Source organism: Anomaloglossus baeobatrachus, chromosome 2 (genome assembly GCF_048569485.1).
Source record: "Anomaloglossus baeobatrachus isolate aAnoBae1 chromosome 2, aAnoBae1.hap1, whole genome shotgun sequence".
NCBI lineage: Eukaryota > Metazoa > Chordata > Amphibia > Anura > Aromobatidae > Anomaloglossus > Anomaloglossus baeobatrachus.
Genome location: NC_134354.1, coordinates 55,253,906 through 55,276,501, shown reverse-complemented (window position 1 = coordinate 55,276,501; position 22,596 = coordinate 55,253,906). Strand labels below are relative to the sequence as shown.

The following is a 22,596-nucleotide window of genomic DNA, read 5'->3' as shown; positions in this document are numbered from 1 at the left end:
GAAGATGAAATGACGACCCATCTTAAGATCCTTGATGGAGGAGCGGAGGTTCTTGGCCAAAATCTCCTGGTAGGCCGTGCTATCCATCTTCCCATGGATGCGGACCAGATGGCCAAGCCCCTTGGCTGAGAAACAGCCCCACAGCATGATGCTGCCACCACCATGCTTGACTGTAGGGATGGTATTCTTGGGGTCGTATGCAGTGCCCAGTCTCCAAACGTCATTTGTGTGGTTGGCACCAAAGATCTCGATCTTGGTCTCATCAGACCAGAGAACCTTGAACCAGTCTGTCTCAGAGTCCTCCAAGTGATCATGAGCAAACTGTAGATGAGCCTTGACATGACGCTTTGAAAGTAAAGGTACCTTACGGGCTCGTCTGGAACGGAGACCATTGCGGTGGAGTACGTTACTTATGGTATTGACTGAAACCAATGTCCTCACTGCCATGAGATCTTCCCGGAGCTCCTTCCTTGTTGTCCTTGGGTTAGCCTTGACTCTTCGGACAAGCCTGGCCTCGGCACGGGTGGAAACCTTCAAAGGCTGTCCAGGACGTGGAAGGCTAACAGTAGTTCCATAAGCCTTCCACTTCCGGATGATGCTCCCAACAGTGGAGACAGGTAGGCCCAACTCCTTGGAAAGGGTTTTGTACCCCTTGCCAGCCTTGTGACCCTCCACGATCTTGTCTCTGATGGCCTTGGAATGCTCCTTTGTCTTTCCCATGTTGACCAAGTATGAGTGCTGTTCACAAGTTTGGGGAGGGTCTTAATTAGTCAGAAAAGGCTGGAAAAAGAGATAATTAATCCAAACATGTGAAGCTCATTGTTCTTTGTGCCTGAAATACTTCTTAATACTTTAGGGGAACCAAACAGAATTCTTGTGGTTTGAGGGGTTGAATAATAAATGACCCTCTGAATAAACTTTACACAATTTAAAAAAATAAATAAATAAAGAAATAACATTCTTTTTTGCTGCAATTCACACTTCCAGGCTGATCTACAGTCCAAATGTCACAATGCCAAGTTAATTCCGAATGTGTAAACCTGCTAAATCTGCAGGGGGTTGAATACTACTTGTAGGCACTGTATATATATATATATATATATATATATATATATATATATATATATACACACACACACACACAAATATATCTTTGTGAATTTTTCTTTAAATATATATATATGTGTGTGTGTGTGTGTACGTATGTTGCTTGTATGTGCGTGTCTGCTTGTGCATGGGTCCCAATAAGAGCCTTTCGCCAGGGGGCCACAAAAACCTGGAGGCGGCCTTGCACAACTTTCTCACATCCAAACCATTCAATTTAGTGTCACGCGTTTTTTACGGACAGCACACACGTACATATGGGTGGCACAATGATAACACATGGATGGCACACACGTACACATGGACGGCACACACGTACACATGGACGGCACACACGTACACATGGATGGTACACATGGACGGTACACATGGACGGCACACACGTACACATGGACGGCACACACGTACACATGGACGGCACACACGTACACATGGACGGCACACACGTACACATGGACGGCACACACGTACACATGGATGGTACACATGGACGGTACACATGGACGGCACACACGTACACATGAATGGTACACATGGACGGCACACACGTACTCATGAATGGTACACATGGACGGCACACACGTACACATGGACGGCACACACATGCACATAGACGGCACACACGTACACATGGACGGCACACACATACACATGGACGGCACACACATACACATGGACGGCACACACGTACACATGGACGGCACACACATACACATGGACGGCACACACGTACACATGGACGGCACACATGTACACCCGGATAGACCAAACAGAACATGCCACACATGCGTTTATTTGTGCTCACGTATGAAGGGGCCTAAAACAGATATTGGGAGAGCTATAAATTATAACCTCATCAAGTCCTTCATCTCCATTAACACATACAGACCTTTCTTATGATTAGTAAATGGCCTTAAAAACCTTCCAATTGCCGGCCTCCACTATGACCAGCCCATCGGACCAAAAAGTCTCCATGGAGTGACAGCTGAGCAGTCGGAGGTATTCTCACTCCTCACCATGATGACAGCGCAGCATTGAAGATCTGTGGAAATGAATGTGCAGAAAATAGCTCGGCCCAGCTTAGGCGGCTGTATCGGTAGATATTATTACCGTCTAGTCGTGCACCGAGGGCAGCTATTATAGTCTATTAGAAATAGTCCATAATAAATTAATTTCCAGATTGACAGAGCTGCGCCCTCCATATGGACCCGAAGTAAATTTGGCAAAAGAATCTGTCCGAGCCGACAGATATGTGAAGAGCCTCCATGATGCAGACAACACAATGCTGAGGCTACACATACCGCACTATTCATATCCTATTGGGTTGTTCTCAGAATTCACAAAGTGAGACATTATATCTAAGAATGGCCTCATCTGACAGAGCGGAGCGGGTATTTCTAGAGGTGACACAAGTTTCTCATGCTACAAGAAGACCTTGCCAATTAAAAAATTCCTATAACCGAACACTAAACCCCTGATATTGTGTCAGTTCCCACTAATATCACATCTCGCCCCATCATGGCCTGGACTTCACCAGACCTCTGTAGGTGTCCTGTGGTGTCGGCACCCGAGACCCCAGCAGATCCTGGAAGTTGAGATCCGCATCCTCCATGGATCAAACCATTTTCTTCACCTCATCCGTAATAAGTCCCATTGATCTAATTTTTTGAAGCCTTGCCCCGCAGTGCCATCTTGTAACCGTAACTTCTGACTGTCCGGAAGTCACAAGTTACGTCACAACCTCTCAATACGAGTCTGAGAGCCAGAATGATGCTCTCATAGACTTGAATTTGGTTGTGACCTTCGGCGCACTCCATGAAACACTGGAGCTGCCAGCTGTCACCTTCGTCTCCCTGTTTTTAGAGACCAATGACAGTCTTAGAACTGGAGCCTCTCATCTGGCTCTCTACATTTAAATGGGTTTCTTTTCTCTTAGTACTGCAGTGGTTAAATGTCAGTTTTTCTCTTGCAGCCTTTCCAAGCAGTTCCTAGCTAGGTGTGTTAGTTGCTCTCACTTTGTACTCAGGCCCTTCAGGTTTAAAAAGTGGTGTTACCCAGCAATCCATGCTGAAGATACAAAGACATTTGGTCTCTGGCCGCCTTGGAGGAAGGTTCTGCTGAGGAAGTTTCCTGCTTTCAGGCTTTATTCTTTTGTTGTTTTTGCCCCATTTGTCTTACCTTACCTTGTGTCTGGTTAGTGCAGCGGTTGGGTCTAGTGTACCTTACCTACCCTTCACTAGTCAGGCATCTATAGGGTCTTCTCATGGTCTCAGATTCCTATTCGGTGACAGTTGCGGAGACTGTATAGGGACGGGCTAGGAGAGTGAGAGACAGCTGCTGCAGGTGAAGATAAGAGGTGTCCCACCTACCCTTCTCACTAGTTCCAGGCACCCGCTGTTATGGTGTCCCCTTTGTTAGTTGTGTTTTGTTGCACGTCAGATGCATGTAGGTCTGAACGCTTCTGCCTAACTTGTCTTACCCGGAAAGCGTGACACCAGCAGGTCACAAACTGGAGAAGACTGACCGGATGTCATGCGATGTTCTGCCCTGCACTCACTAGATGTCATGGAGACTCCAGACTCTCTGTTCACATTGCAGAGTCTAAATCTGAAAATAAGGAGCGCTGATAGTGTAATACCAAACAGGTCGGTGAGGTTTAGCTGTAAGTGTACACTCACCTGAAAGGGTTGTGATAGTCACAACCACTAATACGCATAAGATAATGGCGTCTGCTGCAGCCCCACGTGGATGAGCATACAAAATGGAGTAGAGAAGGGGGTTAAGGCCGCGCATCAGCCGAAATGAAGATGTAGAGTGTTGATGAAGATAAACTTTCTTTTATTCCATAGGTCTACGCGTTTCGAGGTGAAAAACTCTTCCTCAGGACCAGTACATCAACAAAAAGCCTTTTTGGCTTTTTGTTGATGTACTGGTCCTGAGGAAGAGGTTTTCACCTCGAAATGCGTAGACCTATGGAATAAAAGAAAATTTATCTTCATGAACACTCTACATCTTCATTTCAGCTGATGCGCGGCTTTAACCCCTTCTCTACTCCATTTTGTATGCACATTGCAGAGTCTGGCAGGCAACCTGATGCTCCTTCTTGCTCAGCCAGAGCCGGGCGTCGACTGTTTTGTGTTCTCTGGTCATCGGTTTAGCCGGAGTTAATTACTGCTGGCTGGTGAATGGCTGCTGGGGTGACAGCTTACGGACGTCCTATCACAGCCACCTCTGCCATATAAAAAATGGTGGAGCCTAGCCTCACATACCGAAGATAGCTCTAGCCTTGCTCCAACATAATCCGTCTTTGTGCGTTAGACCAGGGCTGCTCAGATGTTAGGGCTACGCTGGAGATCCAGACCTGGCTACCATCAAGCCTACCTCTGGAATAAGGGACAGATTAGGGTCCCTAGTCAGAGGGTCAGTATAGGTACCCTCACTCCTGTTTACAGTGTCATACCCGTGACACTGGAGCGATGCTGATAGAAGATGAAGACATCAGAGAGTGAGTATAAGACAGGGGGACAGGGGACTTAGATTAAGGCTAAGGACACATATGCATTTAGCATCCGATTCGGGAGCATGGGATACGTTAAGCTAATGACCCCCGCCTCCCGCTGTGCTGCCAGTGTGAGCCGAGTGTCATTATATTGTGATGCAATCCTGAGATTGGATCACAGCTGTGGAGGAGGAGGAGGGACTAATCTCCCTATCTCCTCCATTATCAGCCCATGCGATTATCGTACTGCACTCCAGTGTCATCCAAGTGCAGTCCGATGTTTCTCTCGCACCCATAGACTTGAATGGGTGAGAGTGAAAACGGACCGGATTCCACCCACAGCATGCTGTTTGTTTTCTTGGTCCAATTAGGGATGAACCTATTATGATCCTGATCACATGCCCGTTTTTTGCAGATTTAGTGTTTTCCAAAAAACACAAAAAGAGAGACCTGACCATTTTTAATTTAATCTCACTAATACAATTCAATAGGTTGGTGAACAAAAAAAGGGACAGCGCAAGTGTCGTCTGCGCGCTGCACACTAGTTTATATTTTAACATTTTGGAGATGGAATGTATTTTTTTTTTTTTTAGCAAATGAGAAAAACAGATGAAAGTAGAACCAACACAATGATGAAAAACAGACCATTTTTTTTTTCTCATCTGGGAAAAAAAAAACAAACATCTGAATAGAAAACCAAAAACCTCAGTGACTACCCCAGATAGATACATAAATATAAATATGAGGAACCACTGAACAAAAGAGGACCAGAGAAAAAAATAATCAAATGCAAAAGTTTTTATTAATAATAAGTGACCAAAAATGAGACTGTGATCGCAACCATGATGGAAAAGAGTGCCAGACACAGAGCTGCACCAAAACAGGCCACCAGATGGCGATGGACACTGCTGATCCCAAGGTACAATGTAAACACTAAAACCTAGGCTAAATAAAGGAGAGAGGGTGAAATATATAGATAATGAATAGGTTAATCAAAATCACCCCACATGTGCTACCCTACTAAACAGCCATAATCAGATAAAGGCATTGTTACCTTGAGACATGGTATACAGCAGGTAAACCATCAAGTCAGGTGGCAGGGGGAAGGCCTCGACGCGTGTTTCACCAGGCGAGGCTTCGTCAGGAGGCAAATATCTGAACAGGTTGCATTTACATTTTGGCCATTGTATATTTAATAAGTTTTCCGAAATGATTTAATTTTTTAAAACATTATCGAAAATAGCTTTATGGTTTTTGTGATCTTTAGAAGAAAAAAAAAACACTTTCAGAAATGCTCCAAAAACTGCTTCAAGTACTTTGTGCATAAACTTTATGTTCATTTCACTGGGAGAACTGGAATTTTTTTTACGTGGATTTTTCAGCATTTGGGGTGTTCTCCAAATGGACCATAAAAAAAAAAATCTGGACCAAAAATCCACAATGAAATTTACTTGTTACTTTCAGATTTTGTTTTGGTGCAGATTTTACTCATTAGATTGCAATAAATCCGCTGTAAAAATGTGTGACTTTTCCACAACAGACGAGGCCTGACACAGATTTTTAAAAATCCACAACAAACAGAAAAATGAGCGCCGGATGTTTTATTTGTGCGTATCGCTGTACTGCAATGTGAGGATCCGCACTTTGTGCCAATTTGGAAGCTGCTGGGGATAAGAAAGCAGAATCACTTCCGAGCAACAGAAGCTGCAGACACAATACAAGTCGTATTTCATGGAAAGGGTGAAACGCAGAAAATTAGACAGACTTTGCTGCCACCTGCTGGGCAAAACTATAACTGCAAGCACAAAAATATGACTCAAATATTTATTTTTTTGCTTTTAAATCGATTCAAAAAGTCTTTATGGTACACAATGAGATAAGGTAGAAAACTTCAGAAATATTTTTTTAACCCTTAACATGAAAGTAAGGTAAATAATAGAACTTTCTTTACAAAGTCTTGTGATGACAACTAGTCTCTTCACAATTCCCCGTAGGTGTTCGGGTGGGGTCAGATCTGGAGACACTCGGCCACTGAATCACTTTCACCTTGTTTTTCAGAAATGGAACAGATGTGTGGTTTGGATCATTATCATATTGGTAAAGTGCACGTCTACCAAGCGCACAGAGTGATGAAGAATTTTCTCTTTCACTATAGAGCAGAACATCTGTGAATTCATCATTATCGTCATAGATATGTTGCTACCAAGCACCAGCAGCCCTCATGTGCCCCACATAAAGACCCTGCCACCACTTCACGGTTTCTAAATGAAATGCATGGTGCATACAGTGAATCATGATGGTGGCAGTGCGAGTGTTGGGTGAGTTCCCGGTGTCAGTTATTGTTTGCAGCACTGACATCACATTGTGAGCGCTGCAGCCAATCAGTGAGCTCAGCAGCTTTTGCTGTTTACTAGGACATAGCTCATGATTGCATTTGAAGTGAGGTGAGTGCTGCAGACAATAACAGACACCAGGAGAAGCGGAGGACACTTGGCACTAACCTTGAGGAGGGGAACTAAGAGGGAACCCCTTTATGTTTCTGTGTCCAGGAGCTGAGCAATGGGAAGTAGTCCCATCATACATGTATGACCGTTCCTACTTCACCATTACACCTCCAACATGTTAAAGGAAACCTGTCACAGTAGAAAATAGTATTTACCTGCATATATATGATTAATCTGCAAGTAAATAGAGTGAGAAAAAGTCCGGACCGCCTTACTGAAAGGTGGGACGAAGGAGAGAAAATTACCTTTTTTTTTCTCCCAGGAGCTGCTGTTGTCAGTGAGCTGTTAATCAAAGTGTCGGGGCGTGCTTACAGCTGCCGCTCACAGTATAGCAGGCAGTGACTGTAGCAGCTCCGTGCACGCCTCTATGACTGAAAGCCAGCGTCTCTATGACTGAAAGGCCGGAGTTCCACTTGCTTATGACTCGTGCGAGTCGCGCATTGCATCACCCGAGACGGCCTGACGCTCTCTGTACACGAGCGTCCAGCTGCATAGAAATACAAGCAGCTGACCCACTCATGTCAGGAGAGTGTGCGGCCGTGCCGGGGGAATGCAATGTGAGACTCGCTCGAGTCATACACAAGTGGGACTCCGACCAAAGCCAGCCCCTCTATGACTGAAAGCCAGCGCCTCTACGACTGAAAGCCAGCACCTCAAATACTGAAAGCCAACACCTCTATGACTGAAAGCCAGCACTTCTAGGACTGAAAGTTAGATCTTTTCCATGGACTTGCATTTCCAATACCCATTTAAACAGCTCACTGATTTTTTTTTTTCTCAGTCCCCTCAATCCAAGGAAAAAACATCAGATGTGCACTGCACCATAGAATATGATAGTTCCATGTGATATCTGTGAAAACCACAGATACAACTCGGCCAAGAAAATCAGTTATGTGCCCAAGCCCTAATGCATTTAGTTGTGTACTTTACGTGAAATATAAGCTGCACCTCAATGGTGAAGCTGTGGTGGCGATAAAGTCTGGAAAGCCAAAGGTCTAGAGACTAGGATGGAGATAATTACAACACAAAAGGGAAAACAAGTCAAGTTTATGAGAATAAGGCTGGAGTCACGCTAACCTTGATTATTCTGGGAGAAAATCGAGCAGATTATGTTGACAGTCGGTACGGGTGTCATTTTCTTTGATATCAGTGTCTCGCAGGCGAGAATCGGAGCACAGGTGTTTAGAAGCTGGAGAACTTAAATTTCTCCATAGTCTGCATCCGCCGGGCTGCACTCAAATGATATCAAAGTGCACTCCGATATATTGCACGCACCCATGGACTTGTATGGGTGCATGCCATCCGATATATGCTGCCAATCGAAGTATGCAATGAATTTGTTCTCATGCTGAATCAGCATGGGAAAAAATCGCTGTCCAGCACTGCCCATAATATAGCACTGGTCCGAGGACTATCCGATAAACCACCAGAGAGCCCTCGTCTGCGTCACATCCTCATGCGGGCGCAGCCATTAATCTCATATAATTGAATTTATATCTTAAAAATGTCTACAGCTCTGGAAGTGACGTTTCTTTTTTAATCAATGTAGATCTGGGATTGTACATTATATGTGGACCTTTAATATATAGGTCACTCCCCAACCTTATTAAGAGTGCCAGGACACCACTGTGATACTATATTCAACAGAGAAAGAATGTGGCACAAGTCCAATATTGATAAAATACAAAACTTTATTGATTATACTTAAAAATCATAATAGAGCAAGGAGCCCTCAAGGGGTTAACAGAACTGTGTGCAGAACAATTCAATGATTACAATCAATATAGACTATGATATACAGAGTGCAGACGGTCAAATATTTTTTAACACTTTTTAACACTTTCTGCATGCATGTGTAGATAAAAATGCAAACAAGGTGTGTACATAAATAGCGTTTTAAGCTTGTGTTAACCACTTGTTTGTAATTTGATGTTGCATATCTTAATTAGTAGTTATGTGAATGAAATCACTACCCCCTTTAGTTAACAGCCACTTTATGCATCATCTGCTTGATCATACTAGCGTTTTAGTGTGGAGAGCCCTATATACATATGTATATCTAATGACATTAGTAGTTTACTGTGGGCAAAAGAAAAAACAAAAAACAAAAACACCAGCAATCTCTGTAATATCAAGTCATAGTACTAACCAGTTCTGCAGCAGTTCTGAGTACCCCACCTGTCCCTACGCGCGTTTCACCTCTTCTTCAGGGGACGTATCATACTATTGTACTTGTTTGAGTGAGAAGTTTTGACAGAGGCCAACTTCGCACTTTCCCCTTTAATTCCTCACGTCCCTCACTAGACATTATACACGTGTTAAACACAAACTTGACGCCAGATTACCGGCCAAGAATGAAGTGAATTAATCCAATGTTATTTATGAAATATTATTTTATTGTTAATAAACTCACAAACATATACTTTCAAACAAGAGAGCCACCTGGGGGGCACATGGTTCCAGAGGGGTGGTGGGACGCATGGCCAGACGAGTCAGTTAACAATGTGAGTATCCATTCTAACAACTAATTCTTAATGTGTATTCCAAATACTTTATCTGTAATGCATACCCTCGTTATATTGTCCTATCTCTATACGGTGTGTATTTAGGCAATGAGTGCCCTCTTGTTTGCATTGTCAGCGGGGACTAATCGTCAGTAGGTGGTGGCGAGGCAGCGCACGCAGCGGCGGGATTGTGTCTTATCATATATGTAAATCAGCAGGTGCTGAAGGATATACTAATAGATGGTGAACCGATTTAGCCGTGCATCTGATCTGTCATAGCATACCAGTGACGATTAAAAGGTCATTTGACCATATATTTGTCCATTTCATATGCCGCGCTGATAAGGGCAAGGAAGAGGGAGTAGGAGGTGACATATTGGGCTACGGTGGTAATATGCCCATAGAGATTAACCTTGTATGTCTGGATGACTAATTAATGGTTATTTTCTTGGGCATTTACCTATGGTTATATGCTGATACGGAACTACTATGAGGTTACACACCATATGTTATAATGTAAATTGAAATTGGATCTGATTAATTTTTCTATATATAAATACTGGATGCAATTATCTTGTGTTTGGATTTAATGCTGATACATTATATGTAGGATGGAGTTGACATGTAGATACTCTGGAACCATGTGCCCCCCAGGTGGCTCTCTTGTTTGAAAGTATATGTTTGTGAGTTTATTAACAATAAAATAATATTTCATAAATAACATTGGATTAATTCACTTCATTCTTGGCCGGTAATCCGGCGTCAAGTTTGTGTTTAGTCAGATTCTATTGAAGTGTATATAAGTAAGTGGACTTTGGTGATTAATTATACACGTGTTGGCTATACTTACAATTTAAGTTGATCTGTCCACAAAAGAAAAAAGTGAAATCGTACAGATTGCGTATTGTGTGTGTTTGTGGAATGAAAACAACATCAAAAATAAAAAAGTTAAATCTTTGGCTTCGGTGTGTTCGATTCTCCAAGCATCAAATTATAATAGAAAGTAAAATTTTGGCTCAAAAATTTGAGCTGGAGAAGTACAATCCACTGATGGTCAGATAGTAAAAGTAAAGCCACCCCTGATATTGGCGAGTCCTTACCCTCTGTGGGTACCTTAGGGTACGTTCCCTCGATCAGGACTCGCTTTGTCCTGGATGCGGCGAGTTCTGACCTGTGGGGCCGCGAGACTCCTATGTATGAGACCGCAGCTGCTCGTGCCCACGATCCAGGATCAGGCAGTTGTGATCTCTCGCTGTGTTCTCCTTGCAGAAAACACTTGCAACTCCGCAGCAAACAACATGCTGCAGCTCGGAAAGCTGCAACACAGATCAGTTTTTGCTGTGGGCCATACACGCACAGTGGGAATGGGATTTCTAGAAATCCCATCCACTATGTTTGTACTGTACAACGCAGCGTTTTGGACGCAACAAAACACACTACATCCAAAACGCTGCAAACACTGATCGCGGGCACATAGCGTTAGTCAGCAATGGTGTTGATCTTTGTTCTGTGCACACAGTGCAATCAGAGTATCAAATGGATTCATTTCACATATACTGTACAAAAAATCCATATCTGCCATTAGGGGGCACCATTCTTTTTGGCTTGGTGAAATGTCACTGTAGCACCAATGACTATTGCCTCCACTCATTCCTAGTCCGGGGCTGGTGCTAGGAGCGCAAGAGGTTAACATTTGTGGATCCAAAGCAAATCCCTCCCTCAGATATGTCTCTTATACATGTCAGCAGGACTGGTTTTTGCCTCTTTCCATAATATGGAGCGCCTAAATGTGGAGATTAATCCTATATATATATATATATATATATATATATATATATATATAATAGGAGTTACAGGATAACATACAATCATATTGGTGCACAGAAAAGTGGTGAATCGCACGAACGATAGTAAGGTTTTTGGGTTGTTTTTTTTAATGAACCCCAATTGCAAAACTTATATTTATAAGAGGAAAAAAAAAAAAAAGAAACCGGTCAACATACAGCACTGGCAGGATATGGGTCTCTCACATACCGGAGTCAAGTCTGAAGGCCTGAAACCTTTATAACTAAAAAAATTGTTTTTTTTTCTCTTAATACACTCATGTTCCCAATTTTAACTTTTGCACAATAAATATGAAGTTTTAATATATTTTTTGGGGAATCTTGTCCTATTGATCGCTGGATCTTTTTTCCTACTTGGATGTTGTTTCCAGCCCAGGTCAGGGCATCTCCGTGCTGAAGATCTGGACAGAGGGGGGAGTGGATCTTTTTTTTTTTTTATCCTCCTTCCTTTTTGTATACCCAGTATGGTTCTCCAGGTCAATAATAATTGTATTCATTTATATAGCGCTATTAATTCCACAGCGCTTTACCTACATTGTGAGCCCCAATGGGGACAGTGTTGCCAATCTAAAGTCCCTATCTGTATGTCTTGCAAGTGTGGGAGGAAACCCACGCAAACACGGGGAGAACATACAAACTCTTTGCAGATGTTGTCCTTGGTGGGATTTGAACCCAGGACCCCAGCGATGCAAGACTGCAGTGCTAACCACTGAGCCACCACAAGACGGCAGTAATACGCAGATACCAAACATGCATAGTTTTGTTTTAAATGGTGAACAAAAAACTGTGAACATTTTTTTTTCTTTTGTCGCCATTTACCAAGATCCATTAACAGTTGTAATTTTAGGAATACGGAGCTGTATAAGGGCTTATTTTTTTTGCCCCCCCGAGCTGACATTTTTACCATTTTGGTGTAGATACGATTCTTTGATGGCCTCTTGCAATGTTGTAGGGACCAAAGAAACATACTGTATTTTTCGGATTAGAACACACTTTGCCACCCAAAAATTAGGGAGGAAAATGAGAGGTGCGTATTAAAATCTAAATGTAGCTTTCCAGGGGTGCTGGAGAAGGGTCACAGGAGGCATGGCAATGCTGTGTGCTGTGCTCTGCGGTGCTGCTCTGTACAGCTCCATACGGCACACCACAAGTCATTCTGAAGATGTCAGCGGTAAGGAAAGTCAAATAATGATGCCCAGAGTCTGTGCGTGCGCAGATGGAGCTCTCGGCTCAAGCTCTCATTTGCGCACGCGCCAAATCCGGCCGCTATTTCTTTTAAGCCCGCACCGCCGAAATTTTCAAAATGGCCAGTGCCTTATCGCCCACAGAAAGCGCCAGCAGAGAGCATCGCCAGCTGGCCCAGAACAGAGCCGTAGCCCACAGTGAGTATCTGGGGCCCCCACTACACCACCCGCAGCATCGCCCCTGCCTCCTGTGGCCCCACTCCACCACCGCTACCGCCCCACCTCCCCAGTGAGACATCACTGGATTATAAAGCAGACTTTTTTTTTTTTATCTCTAAATTTGGGGATGCGTTTTATAATCCAGTGTCTTATAAAACGAAAAATACGGCAATTCTTCATTTCAATTTTTTTGTGTTAGGCTACTTTTACACTTGCGTTGAACAGCATCCGTTGCATTGTGTTGTGTGACGCATGTAATGGACGCCTTGCAAATAGTGTGATATAAAGGCAACGGATTCCTGGGCAATAACGCATTGTGTTAAGTTTTCTAGCCGCAAGAGAGAGACCATCATCACCGCACACACAGCCACTACCGCACTCATGATCACACACATCCCGGCACTACCGCAGCCATCATCATCACCGCACACGCAGGCACTACTGCACTCATCATCATCATACACCATCAGAGAGACCAGGAGTGATTTTCAACGATTTTGATCGTTCTGCTGGACATGCTGAGCATGCTCAGTAGAACGTGACTGAATCAGTCAGCGGATTCCGCCGCTTAGCGCATAGCGGCGGAATCCGCCACCATAGACAATCATTAGACACCTTGGCGGATTTCAACGGAATCCGTCAAGGTGCGTTATTTTAACAACCAAAAAACGCTACATGTAGCTTTCCCTCCGCTCGACGCTGCGTCAAAATAACGATGCAGCGTCGTCCAGCGGATGAAACGCAGACACTTGCTTTACAGTACGTCGTCAATACAAGTCTATGGAGAATAGCGCGGTGCGTTAATGGACTGCACTATTCTCCATAGCGGTGGATTGCGCTGAACGCAAGTGTGAAAGCGGCCTTACGCTTTTTACCGATCAAATTAATTTTAGATTTTGATAGATCCAACTATTATCAACGCACAGATACCAAGTGTTTATTTTTTTTTTTGTTTTAAAATAAAACAAAAAGGAGAGGTGATTTGATTTTTTTTTTTTCTCCTCCAGTTTATGTAAGTAATAGTCCCATTCGGGGACTTTAAGCTGCGATCGTCTGATCACTTGTAGTACACATAGCAGTGCATCAGCACTGCTATGTATAGTGAAAATCACGATCAATGAATGCAATCTAAACGCTGACAGGAATATTGCAATGAGAGGCACAGGCTTCAGCAGACCCTCGGCTGATATGGCACATGGAATACTATGCCCCCCTGCCAGCAGGTTTTGAATGCAGCTATCAGAAATGGACAGCAGCATCCACCCTCTGCTGTGAAAAGCACATGATGGGTGGTTAAATCAGCCATCATCTGCTCAGAAAGGTGCGTGGCTCAACGTGTGAACCTGCATCAAGGCAGGAACACTATCTTTGACATACATGTTCATCAAAGGCCATGAAGGGATTATAGAGTCTTGTGTCGTATCAAACCACCATGGCCCTGATGTGGATAGAAGTCACCCGAAATACACCAGGAATAGCCTTACTGAGTGTTGAAGAAAAAAAATAAACATATTACAGGAAATATTTTTTACTATATACTGCAATACTAAAGCATTTCAATATATAGTACAAGTGATGAAATGATGACAGGTTCATGTCTGACAAATAGGACAGCAAAGCACATTTTTATGGAGCACTGTGTAAGCAGATCTGGTACACGGGCCCCGTTCTCTGCCTTTTATGCGGCTTCTTTATAAATAAATCTGTGATTTTGGCTTCAGAAAGAATGAAACAGACGACAGTGAAAGTCATCACCAAAGCGGTTTATTAATTTACTATAAACACGGGCAGGACGGCCGCCGCCGCTGATACTTGGGTCCAGGAGTCACATCACTTCTGCACATCTTCCAGTTTTGGTTCTGAAATAGACACAAGAAAAAAGAAAAAGAAAAAAAAAGGATTCATTACCACAATAATGGAAATGTGTGTCAGGAAAGACAGGGGAGAACATGTGCCATAACCTGCACAAAAATTTGATCATAGTAAATGAACTAATAAGTAGTGTACGGCTATACTGGGTGACGCGCCAAACAGTGCGAGCCACAGGGATAAATGCGGCGCATTCCACAAGGGTCCAACCTAAAGCCGGCCACAGGTCAGATAGCTGCGGTGCTCAGCCCTCATGTCCTCTGTAAGCAGCCTCTCTTGCACTGAACTAAAGGATCAATGATTGAATGCCAACCACCACATCATTATGCCCCCAGACGATCTGTTGGGGGGACAGTCGGAGACTCCCATACACATTAGACGGCCGACTGAACCCAATTAAAAATCGGTGGCTTTGGCGGACTTCTCTAAAACACAAAAAGACACTGCCAAGCGTTCCTGTGTTCTCATGCAGGAGAGAGGAACAAGACTATTCTGGTAGAAGCTCATCTGCCAGCAACAACAACAAAAAAAAAAAAAAAAAAAAAAAAAATCCGTCAACCAGAGTTGGGGGCCTATAAGCTGCAGCCACCACCAGTGAGCCCTTATATACAGTATTCTGGAATGCTGTATATAAGAGCCCAGGCTGCTCTGTGTAAAATAAAAAAAATAAAAAGAAAACACCTTTATTATACTCACCTAGGGGACAGTCCGATTCGGTGAGTGTCGCTGCTCCCCAGTCTGGCACCTTCTCTCTGCTGCGATCTGCGTCCTCCTCCTATCCTACCCAGTGACGCGATCTACGTCATCTACACAGGCCGGCATTGAGGTCCTGCGCAGGTGCACTACTCTGTCCTGCTAAGGGCAGATCAACGTATTGTAGTGCGCATGCGCAGGCGTTCTTTAACCTTTCCTCAAACCTGCGCATTACAGTACTTTGGTCTGCCATCAGCAGGGAAGATCAAAGTGCGCCTGCGCAGGACCGCAATGCCAGCCGGTGTAGAGGACGTACGTTGAGTCATCCACACTGGGAGGAATAGAAGGAGGATGGAGATCGCCATCGAAAGGAGGCGCCAGAACGGAGGACAACGACACCCCTTGGACCGGGCCGCCCTCTAGGTATTATAAAAGTGTTTTTATATTATACACAGCGGCCTGGGCTCTTATATACAGTATTCTGGAACCCTGTATATAAAAGAGCCCACCGGTGGTGGCTGCAGCTTATAGGGGCCAAATCTGGTGACCGGTTCCCTTTAATAGCCGACAGCCGTCCTTTGTGTATAGCAGCCTGAGGCAGCCCCATTGATTGTGAAGCCGCAGGTCAGCCTGGTGACGTCACACTCCTCAGGGCGTATTCACCCTATACACCATACAACGAAAAATACTAACCTTCAAATTTAAAGTCTGGAAACTTTTCCAAGTTGCCTCCTCCATATAACCTCTGCAGTTTGCCGATGTCTTCAGTGAGGCCCTTCTGGTAGTCAGCGGCAGCATCGACAGCACCGCCGGACTTTCTACAAGAGGTTATAAGGCACAGGTCAGCGGGAATCAAGACTCAAGAAGAAAAGTAATTATTGCATCTCTAAGTGTACGAGAATCTATGTGTAAGTCTGCACGCATGCAAAGCTTTTAGCTAGGTTCACACGCAAATTTATTTATTTATTTTTTTATTTCTTTTGGCACTAAAGAAAAAAAAACACTGTTCAAAAATGCCCATTTTGCAGCATATTTGCACGGTTTTTGTGAAACTCTTTTTTGGTGGGGACTACGTGTGCTCTGTCTACAGAACATTAATAAACTTTTTTGGGGGTGAATAAATGAAAAGAAAAAAAAAAAGACAAATTGGATCTAATTTCGCACAAAAACTGGACAAAATTGTTGCCACCTTTCCAAAACAGTGCATAAACAACTTTGTTTCAGGCATATGACGCTGTTTCAAACTCATCTGTTGCAAGTAACAGGTGTGGGCAATAAGAAAATCACATCTGAAAACAGGTAAAAAAGGGGAGAAGTTGGCTCAATCTTTGCATTGTGTGTGCCACACTAAGCATGGAGAACAGAGAGAGGAGAGAACTGTGAGGACTTGAGAGAATAAAAAAAAATCAACTATTTTTTCCCCCTCAACAATCTACAAAGATCTTGATAGATCATGTTCATGGTGATCTTGATAGATCATGTTCATGGTGCACAACATAATCAAAGAAGTATACAACCCATGGCACTGTAGCTTAATCTCCCTGAATGTGGATGACAGAGAAAAATTGATGAAGGGTTTGAACACAGGGTAATCTGGATGGTGGATAAGTCACCACAGTCAAGTTCCAAAGAAATTCAAGGTGCCCTTCAGGCTCAGGGGGCAGCAGTGTCACCGCGAACTATCTGTACACATTGAATGAAATTAAACGCTAGAGGAGACCCAGGAGGACCCCACTGCTGACAGACATAAAAATGCTAGACTGCAGTTTGCAAATATCCTTCTGGGACTAAGAGCTTGTTGGCAAAGCACATCAAATGGAATAAGGCCTACAAAGATAATAACAGTACCTACAGTCAGATATGGTGGAGGTTCAAAGATGTTAGTCTGTTGCAGGACCTGTGTGAGCTCATTCCCATGTGACCAGAAGGGGCGGGGCCTCAGCCAACAAAGCTGGATATCAGGTCACATGGGTATGACCTCACACAGGTCCTGCAACAGACAAAGTGAATAGTTTGTATAACACTTATGCTAATTCTAACAGAGGGAGGGGATAACTATGAATATATTATCTGCTCCAGTGCAGCTGTCACTCAAGAAGCTGCTGATTTTATAAACTTTACTTTCTTGGATTTCAAAAACCAAACATCCGAGCTGACCACTACAGGTATGTATAGACTCAGCCTGATAGTGCCAGTATAGCACTGTATGTATAGAATCAGCCTGATAGTGCCAGTATAGCACTGTATGTATAGACTCAGCCTGATAGTGCCAGTATAGCACTGTATGTATAGACTCAGCCTGATAGTGCCAGTATAGCACTGGCTTTAGCTTATATCCGAAAATCCTGGCGATTGGTTCCCTTTAAAAGGGCATAGCATACATACACAGTCTCATAAAAAAAACCTATAATGAAAGTAGTGGATATGTATCATTTTTTTGGACTACAGGACACATCTTACAATAAGAGGCAGCGCAGGCGTAGACAGCAGAAAAGAAAAATATATTTCCTGCTAATTAATACACTCCTGGAAGTGTAAAGAGGTAGATCACTAATTTTGATGCATTGGGGTAGCGTAAAGTGATAGATTAGTGTCTGACAAGCCCAGGATCTGCAGCGTCTGTGCAGCTTCCTCGATGTGCAGCGTCCGTGCAGCTTCCTCGATGTGCAGCGTCCGTGCAGCTTCCTCGATGTGCAGCGTCCGTGCAGCTTCCTCGATGTGCAGCGTCCGTGCAGCTTCCTCGATGTGCAGCGTCCGTGCAGCTTCCTCTCCTGCCCTGCACCAATCTCAAAAATCAGTGTCATCCAGGAGACAGCAAATCCCTCCGCAAGTGATCGGCGAGGGTGCAATGTCTGTATTCTCCGTGCACCAGGACATGAATCCAGACTATAAAGTTTTTAACAAGATCTTCTAGTCCAAAAGCATTTTCTGGTCCAATAGATACGATGTGGTCAGGAAATAAGGATAATGCACACACGCTATCCTGATTTTTGCAGATACGCCCTTATTGCTGAGTCTTCTACCCCACACCTCCTGTTACTTACTGGCTTTTTGTCCTGTATTCCCGGATTTTATCGACGAACAGCTTCTGGATGGGATCTAACTCCTTGGTCTTGTTGAAGGCGATGGCCGTCAGCCCGATATTCCTTCTTAGGTGGAGAGAAACCGAGGAGCGGAAGAGAGAGAAGCGGAAAAGCTGCTGGAGAACCATGATGTCACGTTACCTGCAGGGGAGAAATAATACAAATAATATGTGATTTCATCATACACCCAACAGCGGAGCGTAAATCCAATGTCCTGGAATATGTGGTGTCGAGTCAATCAGAGCAGCTGCCCGTATACCGCTGTATACCAGGGTGTGGACCCGAGCAGCGGATCCTCCGGCCTCTTCATAGGGTTTCCCCATCTCTCTTGTACTGGCAGACAGAATGGACGCGGATGAATGTGTGACCCCCCCCTCCCTTCTGACTGCACGTATCCAAACTTGTGGCCACGTAGTGACCATCTGAATTGTCCAGCAGAGCTGAATCCTAACTGTGTGTGTATTACACACAATGCAAATAGCCTTTTCAGAAGGAAACAAGACTTGAACCCCGGCGCCACCTATTGGAAGTAGCAATCCTAAAAGTTAATTTCCACTGTTTAGGCTGTGTGCCCACTTTGCTTTTTTGTGTGCTACTTTTCTACACACAAAAAAGCAGGCTGGAAACATGCACATCTTTTATTGCGTTTGTGCGTTTTTTTCACTTGCATTTTTTTCCTGCTTTTTTTAAGTCATGACGATTGTGGGGGTTCATGCACTGTACCCCCATGATCACCGCTCGGTCTCCAGCTGATGTTACAGCCGGGACCTGGCGGTTACTCTGCTCAGAGCTGTGCCCACGCCACTCCCGGCATTTAAACCCCCTGAATGCGGCGATCAGTGCGATCGCAGCATTCAGAAGGAATGGAGAGGTGTCGCTTAAGTCCCCATGGCGATCGGGTCCCCGTAATGCAATCATAGGGACCCGATCGCTGACATAGTAACCCTGGGTGGTCACCATGACGACCCCGGGTTACTGAGCTATGGAGAGCCTCACACACCATGCTGTATGCACTGTGTGTGAGGCAAAGTGCTGCAATATAATCATAAAGCATTGCAGGGGATTATAGAAATGAAGGGGGAAAAAAAACAACAAAACACAAAGAATTGACATGCTGCTTCTTTTTCAGCAACAAAATCTGCACAGAAAAAAAGAAGCAGCGTGTGCACAGCGAGTCAGGATTCTCAGACTTTGTTGTCATGCTTTTTCTCTGCTTTTATTGATTGAAATAAGCAAGGAAAACACATGGAAAAAATTCAATCAAAATGTGAAAGTGTGCACACGGTGCTTTTTTTGCTGCATTTTTTTCTTTCAGATTTTCGGCAATCTGCAAAGAAATCCTGATGCCAGCAAAGCCCATAAGAATTCTGAAATGCTGTTCACACATTCAGGATTTTTTTTCCCATGCAGAAAATAATCTGCTGCGTATCAATTCTTTCTCCAATTCTTCCTGCGGTGTCACCATTGAAAGCAATGGAGAAAAAAAAAAAAAAAGTCGCATCAACACACACAGCAAATACATGTTTTTTTCTGCAGTGTTTTTCCGGCCAGAACATGCAGATTTGGGTGAAGATTGTCTGCAAACAAATCTGCAATGTGTGCACATAGCCTTATAGAGCCTTGCCTTATGACTTAGGATATAAGCCAAATCAGTATCTCCTCCCCAGGTCCTCCACCTCCCCGGCCTCCTCCCCAGGTCCTCCACCTCCCCGGCCTCCACCCTGCCTTCCCCCCCAGGTCCTCCACCTCCCCGGCCTCCCCCCTGCCCTCCTCCCCAGGTCCTCCACCTCCCCGGCCTCCCCCCTGCCCTCCTCCCCAGGTCCTCCACCTCCCCGGCCTCCCCCCTGCCCTCCTCCCCAGGTCCTCCACCTCCCCGGCCTCCCCCCTGCCCTCCTCCCCAGGTCCTCCACCTCCCCGGCCTCCCCCCTGCCCTCCTCCCCAGGTCCTCCACCTCCCCGGCCTCCCCCCTGCCCTCCTCCCCAGGTCCTCCACCTCCCCGGCCTCCCCCCTGCCCTCCTCCCCAGGTCCTCCACCTCCCCGGCCTCCCCCCTGCCCTCCTCCCCAGGTCCTCCACCTCCCCGGCCTCCCCCCTGCCCTCCTCCCCAGGTCCTCCACCTCCCGGCCTCCCCAGGTCCTCCACCTCCCGGCCTCCCCAGGTCCTCCACCTGCCCAGGTCCTCCACCCTGCCTTCCTCCCCAGGTCCTCCTTCTCCTCAGCCTCCATCCTGCCCTCCTCCCCAGGTCCTCCACCTCCCGGCCTCCCCAGGTCCTCCACCTCCCGGCCTCCCCAGGTCCTCCACCTCCCGGCCTCCCCAGGTCCTCCACCTCCCGGCCTCCCCAGGTCCTCCACCTGCCCAGGTCCTCCACCCTGCCTTCCTCCCCAGGTCCTCCTTCTCCCCAGGTCCTTCACCCTGCCCTCCTCCCCAGGTCCTTCACCCTGCCCTCCTCCCCAGGTCCTTCACCCTGCCCTCCTCCCCAGGTCCTTCACCCTGCCCTCCTCCCCAGGTCCTTCACCCTGCCCTCCTCCCCAGGTCCTTCACCCTGCCCTCCTCCCCAGGTCCTTCACCCTGCCCTCCTCCCCAGGTCCTTCACCCTGCCCTCCTCCCCAGGTCCTTCACTCTGCCCTCCTCCCCAGGATCTCCACCTCCCCGGCCCTCCTCCTCTTCAGCCTCCACCCTGCCCTCCTCCCCAGGTCCTCCTCTCTTCAGCCTCCATCCTGCTCTCCTCCTTCTCCTCAGCCTCCATCCTGGCCTACTCCCCAGGTCCTCTTTCCCGCAGCTTCCCCCCTGCCCTCCTCCCCGCGGCCTCCAGCATACGTGCAGCCTGCTTGCACCCAGCTGCCCTTCCCCTGTGTATCCGCCGGGCCGGTGTATGGAGGGTATGTACCGGCCCCCGTGTATGCGCCCGCAGTGCAGCGCACCCGTCTCACCTCTCCCGGGCACAGCAGAGCGGTCACCTTGCTGTTCTCCTCCTATCACCGTGCGCGCTGCGTGATGACGTTGGCGTAGACACGCTGCGAAAGCCCCGCCCCTCGCGGTGACGCGCTGAAGACCAATAGATTGCCGGTATTCTGCGCCTGCGCACTACCTAACCAATTGCGCACTGGCAGTCTCAGTCTGCGCTTTTGCTGTGTGCGCACTACAAGTCCCAGAAGCCTGCACTGTCTCCTACACTGAGGCTGCGCCGTTAGGAAACCGTCTATAAACACCTGTTATTATTGTCTCTTTACAGCCAATAACCTCTGTGTGCGGAGTCCGGGTCACACTGTGTCCATCACCTTTCAGCCAAAACCACAAGCTATTTTTTCTTTTTTTATACTGAAATGTATTTTTAAAATACCTGAACAAATGTTTGTGGAAAAAAAAAGAATTTAAGGGAGAGTTTCATTGGAGGAGCCGGCTTCACGGACCCCGAAAGACTACAACTCCCAGCAGAGCCGAGCGCCTCGGGAGCTTCCGGGCATGCTGGGAATAGTAGTCCTGCAACAGCTGCAGAGCCGCATGCTGATATGAGGTGTTGGTGCTCCTTTTGCAGATACTTCTCCCCCGTCTGCCGGAGACGAGCTTCATCTATTTTTTGTCCGTCTCCATTTTTACCATCAATGTTTTATCCATTATTGAGGAAACCACAGAGCAGTGACTCGGGTGCCACAGGGACGTCTGGTGTCTGCTGCTTACTGCATAGGACAAGGGGGAATTGTATTACTTTTCCCCCAAAAATTCCAGCTTCTGTAATCAGCTAGAAATCAATCAGAGATCAGTGATTATCCCAGTATGAAAAATATTTATAATAGATAGATAGATAGATAGATAGATAGAGGGATAGATAGAGAGATAGATAGACAGTGCCAACAGCGCCTGTCGAGCTGAGCTGGGCAGATTCCCTCTACACCTAGCAGCTCTGAAGAGGTCACTATCATTTCAGGCTCACCTATAGAGTAGCAATCCAAGCTCCCATCACCACAAAGCTCTGATATATATACGTGGGCCAGATGAACCAGGACCCCTGGCACAGCTCTCCCAAACCCAACTGGACAAAATAACCAATCACAGCAGCCTGACAAGAACCAGAATCAGGAAGATGGTAGACGAGGG

At 45.7% G+C, this 22,596-nt stretch overlaps 1 protein-coding gene across 3 annotated transcripts; it reads right to left on the bottom strand.

Annotated features, from left to right (window-relative positions):
- Positions 1-14,600: 14,600 nt before the first annotated feature.
- Positions 14,601-21,537, bottom strand: ATP5PF (ATP synthase peripheral stalk subunit F6). 3 transcript variants are annotated; one of them, XM_075333058.1, is made up of 4 exons: positions 21,432-21,537; positions 18,465-18,644; positions 16,114-16,238; positions 14,601-14,717 (listed from the first exon to the last, which is right to left on the bottom strand). In XM_075333058.1, exons 2-4 carry the CDS (start codon positions 18,629-18,631, stop codon positions 14,689-14,691), a joined length of 321 nt encoding a protein of 106 aa, XP_075189173.1. In that variant the 5' UTR covers positions 18,632-18,644; positions 21,432-21,537; the 3' UTR covers positions 14,601-14,688. The 3 variants fall into 3 exon arrangements, with proteins under 3 accessions (XP_075189173.1, XP_075189175.1, XP_075189174.1); XM_075333060.1 differs by having other exon boundaries at positions 21,423-21,446; XM_075333059.1 differs by lacking the exon at positions 21,432-21,537 and adding an exon at positions 21,389-21,412.
- Between the last annotated feature and the right edge of the window lie 1,059 nt (positions 21,538-22,596).